At 48.9% G+C, this 18,241-nt stretch overlaps 2 protein-coding genes across 2 annotated transcripts; both read right to left on the reverse strand.

Moving 5' to 3' along the window:
* Positions 1–12: 12 nt before the first annotated feature.
* On the reverse strand, positions 13–10,722 carry lmcd1 (LIM and cysteine-rich domains 1). Its single transcript, XM_062471045.1, has 5 exons — positions 10,373–10,722; positions 5,824–5,912; positions 4,378–4,633; positions 2,384–2,773; positions 13–159 (listed from the first exon to the last, which is right to left on the reverse strand). The coding sequence occupies exons 1-5, from the start codon at positions 10,397–10,399 to the stop codon at positions 136–138; spliced, it is 786 nt and encodes a 261-aa protein (XP_062327029.1). The 5' UTR covers positions 10,400–10,722; the 3' UTR covers positions 13–135.
* Positions 10,723–11,822: 1,100 nt separating this feature from the next.
* Positions 11,823–17,494, reverse strand: gmppb (GDP-mannose pyrophosphorylase B). The gene is made up of 10 exons (XM_062471032.1): positions 17,366–17,494; positions 16,468–16,683; positions 15,916–15,996; positions 15,447–15,495; positions 14,749–14,891; positions 14,492–14,650; positions 14,201–14,279; positions 13,878–14,005; positions 13,465–13,647; positions 11,823–13,039 (listed from the first exon to the last, which is right to left on the reverse strand). Exons 2-10 carry the CDS (start codon positions 16,594–16,596, stop codon positions 12,908–12,910), a joined length of 1,083 nt encoding a protein of 360 aa, XP_062327016.1. The 5' UTR covers positions 16,597–16,683; positions 17,366–17,494; the 3' UTR covers positions 11,823–12,907.
* Positions 17,495–18,241: the final 747 nt, after the last annotated feature.

Consider the following 18,241-nt stretch of genomic DNA (forward strand, 5'->3'; position numbering starts at 1 on the left):
GCAGGGCTCCGGATTTCCAGAAGTAGACCAGGTCCACCAGGGCCTCGCCACACTGGGAGCACCTGAAGCAGGTGGGGTGCCACTGCCGCTCGTAGCCTGCCTGCTCGGCATACACCACCGGGTTGTCGCTGGACGCTACACCCCACAGCCGCTGCAAAACTGGGAGGGGGGGGGTGAGAGAGGTGTAAGATCAGAGAAAGGGGGAGAGAAGAGGTGAGGGTTGTAGTCGAGAGGAGGTGGGGACGAAGGGTTGAGTGGGAATGCGGAGAGAAAAGAGAGAGGAGAGGGAACAGTTGTGATAAGTCCAGATGTACTCACTCCAGCTTCACATGTACAGACTGACACCACAGGGGAGTGGGTGTGTGTAACACTCTATACACACACAAGCACGCACGTACACACACGCCGCCATTCCCGCCGGTCACACCGTGGTCTCGGTGGGGGTAACGATCAAGGACGCGTTGCCACGGTAACGACAGGGAGGCCCCCACAAGTAGCAGATGTTCTCTGGGCTGCGACAGCTCTTACACCACCAGCAGTAGCAGCAGGAGGAGGGAGTACCCTCTACTGTACACCACTGTCCTGATACAGGCACAGTCCTGAACATCGGACGCAAGCCCCGGGTTTACAGTGCGGGTGGTCAAATTAAACAGACCTTTTATCTTACAGCATTGCATCATTCCGGCTTTCTCTTGATCGATTCGCAACAGCGCATTCTTGTGTTTACTCTGTATGTATTCGAAACACTGCATTTGTGAAGGAGGGATGCCAAATCTGTAAACCTTGCAGTGTTAGTGCAGTGTTTATGGAACGGTGTGCGGGTCTCATTCTATATCGCCATTACACAAACAAGCAAGCTTTCTCTATATGAATGTTCTGTCTATAAATCTCAGTTGGGAAGTGTGGCTTTGCACTGATGTTTAATGGGCCTATAAACAGGTCCATTTAAAGCTAGAGAAGACAAGGTGCTCTCTCCCTCACTCGTAAATCCCCATCATTTATCACCCAGCCACAGACACTTACAGGGGCGTAAAACACCCGCCCTCTTGTCTGAGGTAACTGTGATGCATGACTGAGGCTTCGGTGGTGTGAGGTCATTCTGTATTCAACAGGTTGGATCAATGTTCTTCATGTTTCTTGCTACCCAGACTTCAGTGTCTTCTAGGAAAACAATTCAGTAATGGTTCCTCTCGTGTCCTTGTCTTTTTGATTAGTCAAACATTTTACTAAGAAAACCTGGTTTTTTTTGTTGGGTAGAACTGTTTTCACCAATTGCATTTCACTGACTACCAGTAACCAAAAGGGGTTGTTAAAGGGGGTTTGAGAGAGGTCCAGAGGGAACCACAGAACCTTCTTGGAACCCTGGGTTTTGAGAGTGCAGGTATGCTGTCTCGATGTCAGGAGAACCTGATCTCCTCCTGGAGCTTACAGGAATGACTGCTCTTTCCTTTGATGACTGCCAAAACAAGGCGGCCTAATCAGGAATACAGACATCTCTGTCTCCATCTGTTACTCTTTCTTTCTGTCTCTTTCCCCTTTCTGTCTCTTACTCTGTCTCTCGACGTCTCTGTCTCTCTTTCTCTCTCTTCCTCTCTCATTCTGTCTCTCTCCCTCGCTCCCTCTCTCCAGATGGTTGGCTGTGTCTGAGTCTGGTTCTTGACCTGAGGTAGGTTTACTTTTCTCTGCAACGAAAGACACAAACACATCCACACACACACAGTCAGCACACACTCCAGCTGCAGTCTAGTATGTCTGTGTGTGTGTGTGTGTGTGTGTGTGTGTATACAGCATGTGTGTATATGCTATGCTATGCTCTGTGTGTGTGTACAGCATGTGTGTATATGCTATGCTCTGTGTGTGTGTACAGCATGTGTGTATATGCTATGCTCTGTGTGTGTGTACAGCATGTGCGTGTGTGCGTCTCCCTCAGAACACTTTCTCAGGTCCCGCTCGCCCCTGTCTGGAGAAAGAGGCTTCAGGGCTCACTCTGTCCCAGGCCCTCGGTTTGTCTGATGTAGGCTACTTTAAAGGTCGCCATAATTAAAGGGACGAGAGAGATATTTAGCTCATCCAAAGCCCCATACATGTCACAGCAAGGTTCTTTTAAACATTATTTTCTCGGAATCGCAATTACGTTTTCAAAGCAAAGATCCATTTGTGAGACTGGGGAGAGAGAGGGAGAGATGACAGGGAAGCTTAGAGTTTCAGGGGGAGGGACATGTCAAACTGAGATGGAGACGATAGGCTGAACGACGAGACACAGGAAACAAATCTTGAACCAATTAGGGACGATCGTGTTTCACCACTATAGTACAGGGGCCCCTAGCTCAGAGGATTGTGTTGTATGTGTGTCGTTTCTGTATTTGTTGACCTGTTTACTTACATATTCAATCTTCTTGCAGCTGTTCTCGATGCCGTTGGAGATGGTGGAGCTCGGGGGGTCTGGATGATCCTGACTGCCCTTGCCGTTCTTCTGCTTGGTCGCCCCCTCCCTCCCGGCTCCTCCCCCCTCCCTCCCGGCTCCTCCCCCCTCCCTGCTGGCCCCTCCCTCTCCGGGCAGAGCCACCTCCCCCACCCCCAGAGCCACGTCCTTGTAGCTCCTGACGAAGGCGGCCATGTCCCTCGCCCCCTGCTCAGACAGGCCCTGGCAGGCGGCCGGGTCCTGGTCGTAGACTGGTAGCTGTCTCAGCAGCTGCCTGCGGCGGTACAGCGCTCCCTCCGTACCCGCCACCGGGCGCTTCTCCTCTGGGAGGAGCTCCATGTACTGCATGGCCTGGACAACACACACACACACACAGAGGAAGAGAGAGAGAGGTCAGGACACACTCGACAACGTGTACCTTGGTGTACGTTATGTTACCTCAGGAGATAGAGAGAGACAGAGAGACACACAGAGAGAGAGAGAGAGAGAGAGAGAGAGAGAGAGAGAGAGAGAGAGAGAGAGAGAGAGAGAGAGAGAGAGAGACAGAGAGACACAGAGAGACACAGAGAGACACACAGAGAGAGAGACAAAGATACAGACAAAGAGAGAGAGAGAGAGAGACAGACAGAGATGGAAAGACGAAGAGTGGAAGAGAGAGACAGAGACATAGATAAAAAAGACAGTGAATGAGAGCCAGAAGAGGAAGAGAGAGAGCAAGAGAGAGCCAGTACCCCCAGCAGCACACTGCCTCATTGTTAAGCTGCCATATGATTGTGTCTGACACCGAGGCTTTAATATCAGCTTTAACAACCGTTTAACAGCCATTATATGACAAATAAAAAAAAGACATGTTACTGGCAGAGGGAGATTCCACAACTAGTTCCAAGACTGTGGCCAGGCTTCTCTGTGGGAGAGCAGAGAGAGAGAGAGAGAATGAGGGTGTCTCTCCTCCAGAACCCTGTCAGCACCACATCGTGGTGTGCATTCCACATCCCTCCACCCCTCTACCCTTCCTTCCCTACCTCCCTCCCTCCATCCTTCCCTCCCTACCTCCCTCCATCCTAGTAAGTCCAGTAGGAGCCTCCACAGACCTTGGTCCTGGCTGATTGGTCCAACCACGCTCCTGCTCTCTCCTTCCCTAACCGACACCCTGTTCTGCAGCTCCACACAGAAGGCTGCACATGATTACAAACCCATAAAGCCTCCTGGAAGCACGTCCTGGTGTGTTTTCCTCAGCCAATCCGAGCCCACCGCAGTGCTGAGATGCTTGCATGTCATTGGCTGCTCCTCTGAGGGCTTTCTGAAAGGCCCACAAACCACCTCCTGTTCTAAATCTCTGAGGTTTTCTCACACGACAACCAGAAGTAGATGGTCTACCTAGCAGAGAGGTGTTTTTAAATAGCCTATACATCAACCTCAACATGTGTAGAGTCTGCCGAGTAGGTTGCACAAATCAAGTACTTTCTGACGATTCAAGCTGATTAATAACCCTGGACTGGTGCACATGGTTTCGAGGGCTCTTGTCTCAATGAAGAACTCAGAACTAAAACAGAGACATAACAGAACCAGAACAGGGTCGTCATAGAACCAGAACAGCCATATAATAGAACCAGATCAGGGCCAGAGTTGGACCAGAACAGTGTCATCGTAAAGCCAGTGACAGCAGGCTGCAGTAATGCCTGAGCTCGATGCAGTAAAGGTCAGTCTGTCTACAGGCTGGATCAAGGTGAAGCCAGCACACTAGAGGCATGCCATTACACACACACACATACCCTCTCCCTATCTCACTCTAAGTGGAAGGCACCCCCTAAGGCATACTGCATGCTAATCTAAAATCCTGTCCTAATCCCACGTGATGAAGGGAGGGTTAAATAAAGACCGGATGATAAAACATCTTTCTGGAACCTTCTTCTCCAGAACACAGTTTTCTTCCAACGGGTGACTGGGACTCTCACCAGTTTCTGAGTCAGGCCGGGCGGTGCCCAGTCATAGGTGATGGTGTTGAAGGTGGGGTCCTTGCGGGAGACCACAGGGTTGGTGATGATCATGCGGTTGCGTTTGTAGACTCGGAGGCCGGCGCCACCTTTGACCTTGGCTGTCAGGTGGGCGTACTTGGAGTCCGCCAGCAGGCGGCCCATCCGGTGATCGTCCTCAAGGTCAGAGCTGGGGGCGTGGTCTTCTAGGCTGCAGTGGCACGCCACGCACGCCTTCCTGTTGACAGGGTCAGGGTCATAACCAGGGTCAAGGTTAGGATTAGGGTGAAGGTCATTTTCAGGGTTAGGGTCATTTCCAGGGTCATAGTCAGGGTCAAGGTCAGGGTCAAGGTCAGAGTGAGCGTTAACAGACAGTATCAGATAAGGTTAAGGCTTCAACAACGTTCAAAAGGATGGACACTTATAAGTTACAGTTATGCTATACAAAACTAATCCTAGTCCCCAGAGTCTCAAATAGCTGAGCAACATTCCTACGTTCCACTAGATAGCCTCTCTTCAGACCTTGCCGCTGATAATAGTTTAGCTTTCTGATCTCCCCGGTCTGTCTGGAGAGCCTGCAGACTGAGCACCACTCTGCAGACACAGACGTACTGTTTATCTGTGATTTGCCGGTATTTCTGGACCATCAATCATTTTACAAGACGATGGATATCCAAACAAAAACAGAATGAAAAGGCGGCACCACCAGTGCACAGGGAAGGAGGCAAATGAAGTGAAACATTCCAGAAACAACAGGGGACAAGGAGAGAGGGAGGAGGAGGAGAAGGGGTGGAAGAGGAGAACAAGAGGCATAATGGGGAGGGTGGATGAAAATTAGGAGGAGTGAGGAGTAGGAGAACAGGAAGGAGAAGGGAGGCGGAGGAGAAGAGAGGGGGTGGTGATATGATAGAATGGGAGAGAGGAGAAGGGGAAAGGGGAGAGGAAAGAGGAGGAGAAGGTGAAGGAGGGAGAGAAAGGGGAGAGGAAAGAGGAGGAGAAGGTGAAGGAGGGAGAGAAAGGGGAGAGGCAAGAGGAGGGGAAGATGAAGGAGGGAGAGAAAGGGGAGAGGAAAGAGGAGGAGAAGGTGGAGAAGGAGGGAGAGAAAGAGGAGAGGAAAGAGGAGGTGAAGGTGGAGAAGGAGGGGGAGAAAGAGGAGAGGAAAGAGGAGGTGAAGGTGGAGAAGGAGGGAGAGAAAGAGGAGAGGAAAGAGGAGGTGAAGGTGGAGAAGGAGGGAGAGAAAGAGGAGAGGAAAGAGGAGGTGAAGGTGGAGAAGGAGGGAGAGAAAGAGGAGAGGAAAGAGGAGGTGAAGGTGGAGAAGGAGGGAGAGAAAGAGGAGAGGAAAGAGGAGGTGAAGGTGGAGAAGGAGGGAGAGAAAGCTGTGTGTTGTTTTTCATGTGGGGTTTTTTTTCAACAAGAGGAATAATTTACCTCCAGGAATGTGGCTTGAATCCAGAGCAGATATCTTTACATGTCTGACACGGTGCGCCCCGCCCCTCTGGAGGGTGCCCCACTGACATCTGGGAAAGAAGGGAAAACAAAGGAGGACAGAAGAGAGGCAGGAGAGAGGAGAGGCAGGAGAGAAGAGAGGCAGGAGAGAGGAGAGGCAGGAGAGAAGAGAGGCAGGAGAGAAGAGAGGCAGGAGAGAACAGAGGCAGGAGAGAAGAGAGGCAGGAGAGAAGAGAGGCAGGAGAGAAGAGAGGCAGGAGAGAGGAGAGGCAGAAGAGAAGAGAGGCAGGAGAGAGGAGAGGCAGGAGAGAAGAGAGGCAGGAGAGAAGAGAGGCAGGAGAGAGGAGAGGCAGGAGAGAAGAGAGGCAGGAGAGAGGAGAGGCAGAAGAGAGGAGAGGCAGAAGAGAAGAGAGGCAGGAGAGGAGAGGCAGGAGAGAGGAGAGGCAGGAGAGAAGAGAGGCAGGAGAGAAGAGATGCAGGAGAGAGGAGAGGCAGGAGAGAAGAGAGGCAGGAGAGAGGAGAGGCAGGAGAGAGGAGAGGCAGGAGAGAAGAGAGGCAGGAGAGAGGAGAGGCAGAAGAGAAGAGAGGACAAGGTTTTTAAGAGGATAGAAATACGGGTCTTCAACAGAAACACAATCTAAACCCAAAGCCAAAGACAGACTCTCGAAAAGAGCCTGGCACCTTTGAGCTGTTATGCGTGTCGTGTAGTTAAACGGATGTTACTGTGTAGCTAATAGCAAAGCTGCTGTGGCTGGCTCAGCACATTCATCCCCTGTGACAACCCCAAGACAGATGAGAGAGTTCTGACTGTCCTCTGTGACAAACCTGAGTACAGACAGATACACACAGGTGACAAACCTGAGTACAGATACACACAGGTGACAAACCTGAGTACAGATACACACAAGTGACAAATCTGAGTACAGATACACACAGGTGACAAACCTGAGTACAGATACACACAAGTGACAAACCTGAGTACAGATACACACAGGTGACAAACCTGAGTACAGATACACACAGACAATGACAAACCTGAGTACAGATACACACAGACAATGACAAACCTGAGTACAGATACACACAGACAATGACTCCCACAACACCAGGGGCTCACAGTGACACACAATGAGACACAGACAGTGAAACACATCCACTTTCAGCTTCCAGACACAAACACACACACACACAAGTGGACAAGACCGAACATGGTATCTGATTACAGTAACTCGCACTACTCAGGTGACGTCATCATGGCTTGGTCAGGGTGAATCACTATCGAGACAAACTCTCTAATCCCCACTCTCAGCACTCCCTCACACACTCCAATGCTCTAATCTACCACACTCTCTGCTCAATCCTAGTGGCCACAGCTGGACTTGTCTCCAAAGGCACAGCAAGTAGTATAACGCGGTGGTGTGTTTGAAATGTGTGGTCATTATCATAACTCAGAAGTGTCCTCACACTTAATTCAAGTTCTAGTAAGGGCATGTTGCCAGGTCTTGAGAACATAATGCTTTCAGCTGAGCCTAAACAGCCAGCTAATGAATGGAGCTCTAGGAGGATTCCCCTGTTGCACACTGGAGCCTTCAAGCTGTTTATTTGAACTTGGGCTGAAAGCCAGACATTTTTTACTCTGTGACGGAGCTTAAAGAGGCTTTTCTCTCTCTCTTCCTCTGTCTCTCTTTGTCTTTCTCTCTCTTTGTCTCTCTCTCTCTGTCTCTCTCTCTCTGTCTCTCCAGGGAATCATGGCCGTGGCTGAAATGTGTGGGGGTGACCCACCACGCCCCCCCCCCCCCCTCTGTTCTCTGGAAACACCTCATAAAGGCCTCGTAAACCATTTATAATCTGTTGATCATTAGTTTAATGATATTTACAAGACATATTTACAAAATGGGTCAGGTGGCTGAGCGGTTAGGGAATCGGGCTATTAATCGGAAGGTTGCCGGTTCGATTCCTGGCCGTGTCTTATGACGTTGTTTCCTTGGGCAAGGCACTTCACCCTACTTGCCTCGGGCGGAATGTCCCTGTACTTACTGTAAATCGGTCTGGATAAGAGCGTCTGCTTAATGTAAATGCTTTTATTTTTTTGACCTGTTGCTCTATGGTCCCAATGTGTGTGTCTCATCATTTATCAACCAATACTTATATCTCCCACAGGTCCAGGAGAGATCAGTCAGAGAGGACATGACAGAGCGATAGCTGTACAGGACACTGCAGGCGCTGAAACCACAGCCTCTCTCCAAACTAAGTGTTGTTTAAGCCTCCCGTTGACAAGGTGGAGCCAGGACAACAGTATAAATAGCCGAGCAACAAAATAAACAACGGGGAAACCATAGTATCAGATCCCTTTGTAATCCGCCTCTAAAAGTCCCGCTGTTCCCCCCTGGGCTGTGGGGCCTTCCTCTCTCCCTGCCTCCCTCCCTGCCTCTCTCCCTGCCTCTCTCCCTGCCTCCCTCCCTCCCTGCCTCCCTCCCTGCCTCCCTCCCTGCCTCTCTCCCTGCCTCTCTCCCTGCCTCTCTCCCTGCCTGCCCCAGCCAGAAGACCTGGGGCGAACACAGCTATCAATTACCTGGAGGTATTTTAGATGCATTTGATTTGCATGCCAGTCACTACCTTTGGGATGGTTCCATAGATTTCCACGTACTGGTTGAGTCTAAATCAAGCACTCCCCTGGTGCTTGACGGTGTGCTCATAGCATGTGAGGTTTCTGCTATGCAGGGCAGGCCAGTATGTGTCAGGTGAGTGAGACCCGGACTGACTGACACAAGTTCAACTGCCTGTTCTGTCTTAACAAGCTGCCAGGCCCACGGAGGTGTGAATGAGCGGCCTGTTCGCCCAGGGCGGCCAGGCTCCTTGCTCAGCGCCCTCTCCCTCCCTGAAAGATGACGGCCTGTTTACCCAGACTGGAATACAAACATGGCTGCCGTTGATTCTGGACCATGGAGATCATTCACACGGAGGCGTTCTGTGCGGTTCAGCTCTTCTGTGTAAGAATTAGCACGGAGCAGCTCTGGGGTGTCGTGGGGAAGAAAAACACAGAGCAGGAAATGGCAGTGGTGATGAGAAGCAGGGAGGAGGTGGTCCGTGGGACGTCTATATTTAGGAGAAGGATAAGAGACCTGAGGAAATGTTCTAACTGGTCTATCGTTCTAAACACGAGAGGTATGTGTTTCTGTTAGACACACACACAAAAGAATCCTCTGTGAAGGGAGGGAAAGTTATGTAAGTTAAGTTGGTATGTAAGTTACAAACAAAAAATAACTGGTCAATAAATAAGTAGAACTATGAAGAATTGCCTCCAAAAACGATGTAATGTATGAATGTTCAGATGTACTGTATTCATCCCCGAAGTCACCATGAAACAAGACTATCTTCTTCATTCAGTGAGGACAATCAAACCCAGCCTTGTTTGACAGTTGGAAAAGGCTCTGACTGAGAGGGGTAGATTTCGGTCCAGTGAGGATAATCCTGACTACTGTTCTGTGAATACAGTGTGGTCTTTCATAAAAAGGTGAACCCACGGTAAAGCTAGCAGGACTGAGATGGGGGTGTGACTGAAAAGCTGGAAACTATTTTAATGGGCCTGCCATGTTTAGTGGTCCGGTGTGGCAGAAAAAACGGGGGGGGACACACGCACCAACACACACACACAGTCACACACACACACACAGAGACACACACAGAGACACACACACACAGACACACACAGACACACACACAGAGACACACACACATACAGACACACACAGAGACACACACAGAGACACACACACACACAGACACACACAGACACACACACAGTCACACACACACACACACAGAGACACACACAGAGACACACACACACACAGACACACACACACAGAGACACACACACAGACACACACACAGTCACACACACACACACAGAGACACACACAGAGACACACACACACACAGAGACACACACACAGACACACAGAGAAGCTGACTGGAAGCCCATTCTTGGCAGGGCTTCTCAGCTCTACAACAATGTGTGAATTCATGACAAAGCCAGGGGGAGGCTGAAGCTATTTCCTGTGATGTCATCCAGGTTTTTTCCAAGGAGGATCATCCAGGACAGGTGATGAGAAACAGGGGAGTGGGGGGGGGGGGGGGGGCTGTCCTCTTAAGCAGACTGACAAATGAGCTGGCTTTCATCTCCACTCGGCAGGTTAGCTCCCTTTCTCAGCAACGTTTTCCTTAAGAAATCACTCTTCTCTCTGAGGTCAGTCATTCCTTTTCGGGAAAATATTCAATCATTAAGTCTTGGGTATTTGAGATTCTTGGCAGAGAATTGTTCCAAAAGAAACCTTCAATCAGACATTAACTTGGACTTGTTGTATAGTAGACTTCCATGCTAACTAATAAGATGGAGAGGCTATGGGGCTCTTACTGGGTATTGTGTTTCTTAGTATGCATTATCGACTTAAATAAATCACTTTCAATTGAGTAAAGTAATGTTTAAATCCTGCTTTGCTGTGTAGCAACAAGCTGGATCTTTGCTCACCTTCTCCATTGTCGAGGTCAAGTCCATTTGTTCTTACAAAGATGTGTAAAGGCTGTGGTGAGGAGTTTCCCCGTGATGTTGAGAGCGCGCAAAAAGTTTCACCTCCGCTCCGTGAGTCTGCAGAAACCAGCAGGTCCGTGGTGTGCCCTGCATCAGTTTGACGAAGAGGTCTTAAACGATCTGTTCGAAAGGGAATCCCTAGAACGCCCAAAACAACCACTCACAGCAGAGAGGGAAAATCTCTCAACCAATTGAAATTCACTAGTTCTTTGCCCCGGTTACAAAGTTAGGAACACCCATGTTGAGACAGTAGAGACAGCATGACATCACCGGTTAAAGAGAAGATCTACGCGAATGCGCGGGTCGCTTAGCTGTGATCTATTATTGTTGGGAACAAGTTTCCTGTGTACTCTAAAACACCCATCCGCTTGTTTTTTTTGCCTTTTTATGGAAGAGTAGAAGACAGATGAATCAGGGTCCGACAAACACACCCACGCTCCGGACCTCATTTACGGGGGCATGAGACAGCGATGTAATAAGGATTCATTCCTCCACCATGACCACATCACTGCAAACGCGACTGTTTTTGCAAGTGATGAAGGAGACAGTCTGTATACAGTCTGTAAACAAACTATTCACTGGGACATTTCATGAGTACATTTGTTCACAAACAATACTCGATGACGAACGATGCAGACACCCACAGGTTTTAGCCCAAATAAAACCGAAAATGGTTATGCTAAATAGATGACGCTTGGAGTCAGAAGAACCCGCAGATTACACTGATAGGCCTCCACTTTTGGTGAAGTTTCCGGCTAAATTGCATTTTCCATGTAAAATGCAATTTAGCCGGAAACTTCATGGATCTGGAGTCCAACAAATACACCAACGAAGTTGTCAGATGCCTTTCTGTACTTTTGTCAACCACGTAGGGTGAATTCGGGTAATCTGGGACATGTTTTGCATTTTTCTCATCGGAGCTTCCTGAGTAACTAGTGCCCTGACCCTTTCTGTGACACCACACCAATCACGTTTTGTGATTTCAGTCACATAACATCCATGCTAAACCTATAGAGTCAAAGTTCTGTGGACTAGACATTGTCATAGCAGGGCAGAAAACGCTCTGGAGTTTAGGTGTCCCACATTACCCAATGTCCCCGATTACCCAAATTCACCCTACTGCATACTGTCCAATCGTGAGTCTGGTGCGTGATTGTATTTGTTTGAAGACGTTACAGCTGTGAGTTGGGTGGGTCTCATCGCTGAAGGATATGAATGCATAAAAACTATTTATACAGTTCATAATAAATGGTGTGTAGACGATAACATGTTTCAATTGAAGTCTAAAATGCCTGTTAGAGCGTGTCAAAGAAAAGGCCTTTGATCACAGACACAACTGAAGTCCACCACAGTAAACACTGAAGACAAATCAGACACCGGACAGGACATGTTCTGTTGGAAGGTATTATATTAATATGATAAAAAAAGGACTACTTCATTGAAAATGTAGACTTCTGACAGGTCCATGACACCTGCTGGACACAGCCACTGGCCCCCTGACAAGAGATACATCAGCGAGGCTCTTAGAATCAGTAAATACAGAAACATGACACCCATCATAACCCTAAGGTTCACCCATCTAAACAGCTCGGAAAGGCTCGTCTTTAATCACCAGAGTTCTAATTAGTGCACATATATACACCCTTCTACCTTTAGTGCAGTGGGGAGATCAGATCAGTAAAAGTTTGACAGAACCACAGACTAACCAACATTAGCGTTATGACATCCCGTGTTGTCAATGAATGAGAATCCTTTCCAACACTACATGGAATGCCTGTTAAGACGTCCCTCATAATGCTAATTGAACGTGAGCATGAAAGCACAGCATGGAGAGACAGAGGGGTTCACAGAGATAGTACGGTCATGGCACACAAGGTCAAAGGAGTTCCTCAACTGAAACGTTTGAAGCATGAAGAAATACTAACCCTTCTATCTAAGTGATCAGAGAGAGAGAGAGAGAGAGAGAGAGAGAGAGTTCTGTTCTCTACTGCTGACCCTGCAGTGCACCGTGTGTTGTTACAACAGCATTAATAGTCCCACAGACATTGATGGGAGTTCTTCTATGGACATACAGAGGTTGGCATCAAAGTAGAGCGTAATGAAAAATTATGAGGCAAAGTAAGCAAACAAACACAAAAAAGGTGAATTAAACAGAAAATAGCAAACAAATTCCCCATGGCAACCCATCAACCAGTCATACCCACACCCCCCTGTTCTGGTATGGTCTGCTCTATCAGTTGTTCTTATGCATAGTAAATCTCAACAGCAATGTTCATGTCTTCCTCTAATGCCTCTAATCTCTCCTTCTATTTAGTTTTCTTCAGTTTGTCCTACCCCTTGTCAGTGACACCTCCTGTCAGTGACAGGCCTCCCTAGCCTAGCTACCCCACTCGAGAGCCTCTCCAGCTGGCCTGACCCTGCGCCTCTCTCCTGCGGGTCCGTGGAGGCCGTGACGAAGCTGCGTCTGCGTCGCGGCTACATGATGATGCGCGGCTCAGGCACAGAGTCGTTGATGGACTTGTGAGGAAGGACGTTGGCCCCGTTGAGGTAGAGCTCGTCGTTGACAATCACGTCTTCGCCTAGAACGGTCACGTTCTCCATGCGTACCTGAGGAAGGAGAACATCACACAGGGGTCAGAGGAACCAGGAGCAGAAGACAGGGGTCTGAGGAACCAGGTTGTAGTACAGGTAGAGGGAGGTGGAAGGTAGGGGTGTAAGATAGATAGATAGTGTGGTCTACAAGGTAACAGTGTGAGAGTGTGTGTGTGAGACAGAGATAGTGAGTGTACAAGGTGTGTACAAGGGAGTCAGGTGGCTGAGCGGTTAGAGAATCGGGCTAGTAATCAGAAGGTCGCTGGTTCGATTCCCGGCCGTGCAAAATTACGTTGTGTCCTTGGGCAAGGCACTTCACCCTACTTGCCTCGGGAGAGAATGTCCCTGTACTTACTGTAAGTCCCTCTGGATAAGAGCGTCTGCTAAAATGACAAAAAATAAAATAAAATAAACAAGGTAAGTGTGTGTGTGTTCCTCACCCACTGCCCCACAGAGGAGCTCCAGCCCACGATGCAGGACTCCAGCCAGGAGTGGGATCGGACTCGGGCCCCCTTTAGGACCGTGCAGCGCTTAATCCTCACCCCGTCCTCCAGCACCACGTCAGCGCCGAGCGTCACGTTGGGCCCGATGGTGCAGTTCTCCCCGATCTGGGCCGTAGGGGCCTGGGGCAGAAACAGATATAACACAGCGCTACCTGGAGGTTTCATGGGGGTATTTCAGTAGAATTTGTCATTTCAGGACCCATGGTGCTTTGTTTACTCGTCTCCTTGATTCAAGGTTCAGCTCGGTTATGTATATAGCTGGCCTGGGGTGCCCCCTTGTGGTTAAATGTGGAAGAGCATGGAGCAAAAGTAGAGGTGTGTGTGTGTGAGAGAGAGAGAAAAACACTCACCACCAGAACGTTCCCCAGGAAGCCAGGCCCGGTGCGTAGACGCTCAGGTGCATGTTGCCGTACCGACTGCAGGTACATGCACATGCCTGTCAGGAAGTCCTTGGGCTGACCGATATCCATCCAGAACCCTGGAGACAAACAGACAGGCAGACACAGAAGAAGACAGACAGGTAAATCAGTCAGAGAGAGACAGACATGACAGATATCAACTGTAAAAACGTACATTTAAAGTTACAAACAAAGCATCCGTGAGGAAAGAACACAGTGGTTGAGTCTGAGGTTGTGGGTAGTTCTCCAAGTTGACAGAGAGAAGGATACTGTACCTTGAAGCTCCATAGCGTACAGGTGTCTCTCCTCGGCCATGAGGGGAAAGATCTCCTTCTCTATGGAGGTGGGTTGGAGCTGCAGGGACAGGACAGTTAGAACCGCAACTTCACAGCCAATCACAGTAGCCACAGTAGATTTGGATTGGTCAAGGAGCCGTGTGTTTGTGTGTGTGTACAGTAGTGTGGGTAACAGGGTGTATGAGAGAGAGAGTGTGTGTGACAGTGTGTGTGAGACAGTGTGTGTGACAGTGTGTGTGACGGTGTGTGTGTGAGGTGTCCTGGGCTCACCTGGATCCTGGAGAGCATGGAGGGGCTGAAGATGTACATGCCAGCATTGATCTTGTTGGAGACGAACACCTGGGGCTTCTCCACGAAGCGGTAGATCCGTCCGCTCTCGGCCTCGTACACCACCACGCCGTACTTGGACGGCTCCTCCACCCTGGTCACCTGACGCACAAAGACAAAAGGTCAGAGGGCGGCCCTCCGTCCACAGCTGCTGGGCGACCCCTTGGACTCAGGTGAGCTGGCCGGCGGCTCCCACTCACCACGATGGTGCCCTCCCGGCCGTGGTGCTTGTGGAACTTCAGCATGTCCTCGAAGGGGAAGTCGCAGATGACGTCGCTGTTGAGCACAAAGAATGCCTCGTCGTCGTCTGTCAGCAGCTCTCTGGCCAGGGCCAGGGGGCCGGCTGGGGGGGGGGGGGGGAGAGGGGCGTTAGGTTCTAGTTCCAAGATTACAGTTCTAGCTTCTACATGTCCACTCCCATGTAGGGGTAGCATCTCCTGAGAGAGTGTGGGCAGCGTTGAGGGAGAAACGGTGAGGTCTGGGCAGAGGGGAGGGGAGAGACAGGGACGGTGAGGTCTGGGCAGAGGGGAGGGGAGAGACAGGGACGGTGAGGTCTGGGCACAGGGGAGGGGAGACAGGGACGGTGAGGTCTGGGCAGAGGGGAGGGGAGAGACAGGGACGGTGAGGTCTGGGCAGAGGGGAGAGACAGGGACGGTGAGGTCTGGGCAGAGGGGAGGGGAGAGACAGGGACGGTGAGGTCTGGGCAGAGGGGAGGGGAGAGACAGGGACGGTGAGGTCTGGGCAGAGGGGAGGGGAGAGACAGGGACGGTGAGGTCTGGGCACAGGGGAGGGGAGACAGGGACGGTGAGGTCTGGGCAGAGGGGAGGGGAGAGACAGGGACGGTGAGGTCTGGGCAGAGGGGAGGGGAGAGACAGGGCTCAGTCCTGTGGTCTCTCACCTGTTCCCAGCGGTTCCTTCTCATGAGACAGAGAGATCCGGATGCCAAGCTGTGGAACACAATCAGATCATGTTCAGAGTTTTACATTTAGTCATTTAGCAGACGCTCTTATCCAGAGCGACTTACATTAAGTACAGGGACATTCCCCCCGAGGCAAGTAGGGTGAAGTGCCTTGCCCAAGGACACAACGTCAGTTGGCATGACCGGGAATCGAACTGGCAACCTTCGGATTAGTAGCCCGATTCCCTCACCGCTCAGCCACCTGACTCCCTAGGGTTAGGGTTCTCCGTTCGTCATATTTCGTAATTCAGAATCAGAATTTGTTGAAGAAACTGTTCTTATGGTGGGAGATTTTGGTTCCGATCACACTATGGACTTAAAGCACTAAAGAAAATATACTAAAACAAAGAGATGCATGTCCTGCTTTCATTGTTTTGTCAAGCCTACGTGCATTGTGTCTTATTCTTACCCTTTCTTCCTGAATCCTCATCTCTCTCTCCAGCAGATCAGACATGTAGCTTACGGCCAGGATAACATGGTCCACTCCAGCCTGGAGGGAGGGAAGGAGGGAGGGATGGAGGGAAGGTACTTAATGTGCATCAGCTCCAGTCAACGTCACCACCCTGGTTGACTTGGTGTGGCACACAGGCATTCCAGCCAGGATAGACTTGACTACCCTGAACACTGACATTATACCAAGAGCTCTCTTGAACACGTCAGCTTAGTGGGTATCACACAATATATTAGTTCACCTAAACCCCATAAAATAAGTGTTGTATAAACATGGTTACATTTACATTTAGTCATTTAGCAGACGCACTTATCCAGAGCGACTTACAGTAAGTACAGGGACATTCCCCCGAGGCAAGTAGGGTGAAGTGCCTTGCCCAAGGACACAACGTCAGTTGGCATGACCGGGAATCGAACTGGCAACCATCGGATTACTAGCCCGATTCCCTCACCACTCAGCCACCTGACTCCATTATGGTTAATCTTCATGACTGTGGATGGTGGCTCTCACCTTGACAAGCGCCTCCACCTGATGAAGGAGGATGGGTTTGTTACAGAAGTCCACCAGGGGCTTGGGCACGGACAGGGTGAGCGGCCGCAGCCTGGTGCCGTAACCTCCAACCAGGATCAGAGCTTTCATTTTGGGTCGGGGTAGGATGAGATCATCAATCCAAGCATCCGAGTCCTTTGTGTCTGCAGCTAGGGCAATCTGTAGGCGGTCAAATACCTGACAATACAAGGCAGGAGACAGATGACGAATTACTAGGAGCAGACGTCATCTTTGTTCACCGAAACTGATCCGAAACTGAAAATATATAAATCAGAATGGCCATTTAATACGGGTGATTTCAAAAAGGACTAGGTAATACAAAGCTATTTATTTCTGTATTCCAACTTCCATGTTTGCAAGCTAGCTAAACTTTGAATGAATAAGGACATACTGTAGCTGCCAAGTTCAATGGTTACTTGCTGATTAAAGTAGGCTATTGTAGCTACTGTATTTGGTTAAAACTGACAGAGGCAGTGTGCGCTGTGACTAAATGAATGAAGTGGCCAGAACTGAGCACTAAGGGTTTATGATGGCTAACTAACTGAGCAGCTCATGCCCATCTAGCAATCTAGCTAGTACGATAAATACATACCATTGTATAAACAACAATACAGAAAAAAACGACTTAAGTCATTAGATAACGACCTAAAATAACGGTATCTATAGAGACAGAGACAACGAGGTACATCTAGAGCCTGTTTGAATTGATAGCTAGGCTAGCTAGCTATCCAGGTTAATATAAAGCTAGCACAGTAGCAGTTAGCTTACCCACTACTACTGTCACTGGCTGGCTAAAAGAATAACGTTAGTGTAGGTCAACAACAAAGATCAGCGTAAAGATAGTTTAAGTAAAACTCACCTCACAAAGTTAATCGACTCTATTTCTTTCAAATCCTACAAACGCACATCAGTTGTGAATGACACGTAAGCTAACCGAAACAGGTTTGGCTGTTCATAGCGCTGTCACAGGACAGTGGGCGTAACTGGCCTAGAATTCCTTTCTACTGAAACTGGCCGTTATATGTTAAAAGGGGTGCGTTTTATCTATACTCCAAAATAAAAACGTTTGTTATTTCACAGATTGGAAAGAAAACGTACATATCAGTATATTTTATGAGGACGTTGTATCATGTGTTTGTGATGGAATCATTTACATTACATTTCATTGTAAAATAAAACTATTAATTAGTTATTGTTTACGCATCTACCCATCGAAACAATGGTATGTCTTAAATCCTCATTTGGCCACGCCCATATCCCACTTGAAGACCAATCAGTGGGAAACAACGTGGCGAGGAAGTGTTGTCAAAACGATACCACGTGATTGGTGGATTGCGAAGTGACGCAAAACGTCACGGCTCCAATGAATGGCGTGACATCTAGCCCACATATTTATGTCATACATGGTTCTTTACTTCGACGAGGCCAAGATCGAATTAGTGAATTTCTGGTGGTGACTAGTGAACAAAAATAGCCCATGGCGTCATGTTGTTTTACTGTTTTGTTATGTTCGAGTAATGTTAATTTCTTATATTCAATAATCCAACAACCTAATGCAAATGTACTCAACTATGATAAAATAATGCACCTGAAGATTATCATTTCCCATGAGGAACAAATATCCAATTATCATTGTCCTATAGGTCTAATAGTTTGTTTAATGTTAGTTCAAAATATGCACGTTATAATTGATTTATCTAATACTGTATGAATCTATATCTGTTTATTACTTTGT

The sequence above is a fragment of the Osmerus eperlanus genome, chromosome 1, assembly GCF_963692335.1.
Source record: "Osmerus eperlanus chromosome 1, fOsmEpe2.1, whole genome shotgun sequence".
In the NCBI taxonomy this organism is placed as follows: Eukaryota; Metazoa; Chordata; class Actinopteri; order Osmeriformes; family Osmeridae; genus Osmerus; species Osmerus eperlanus.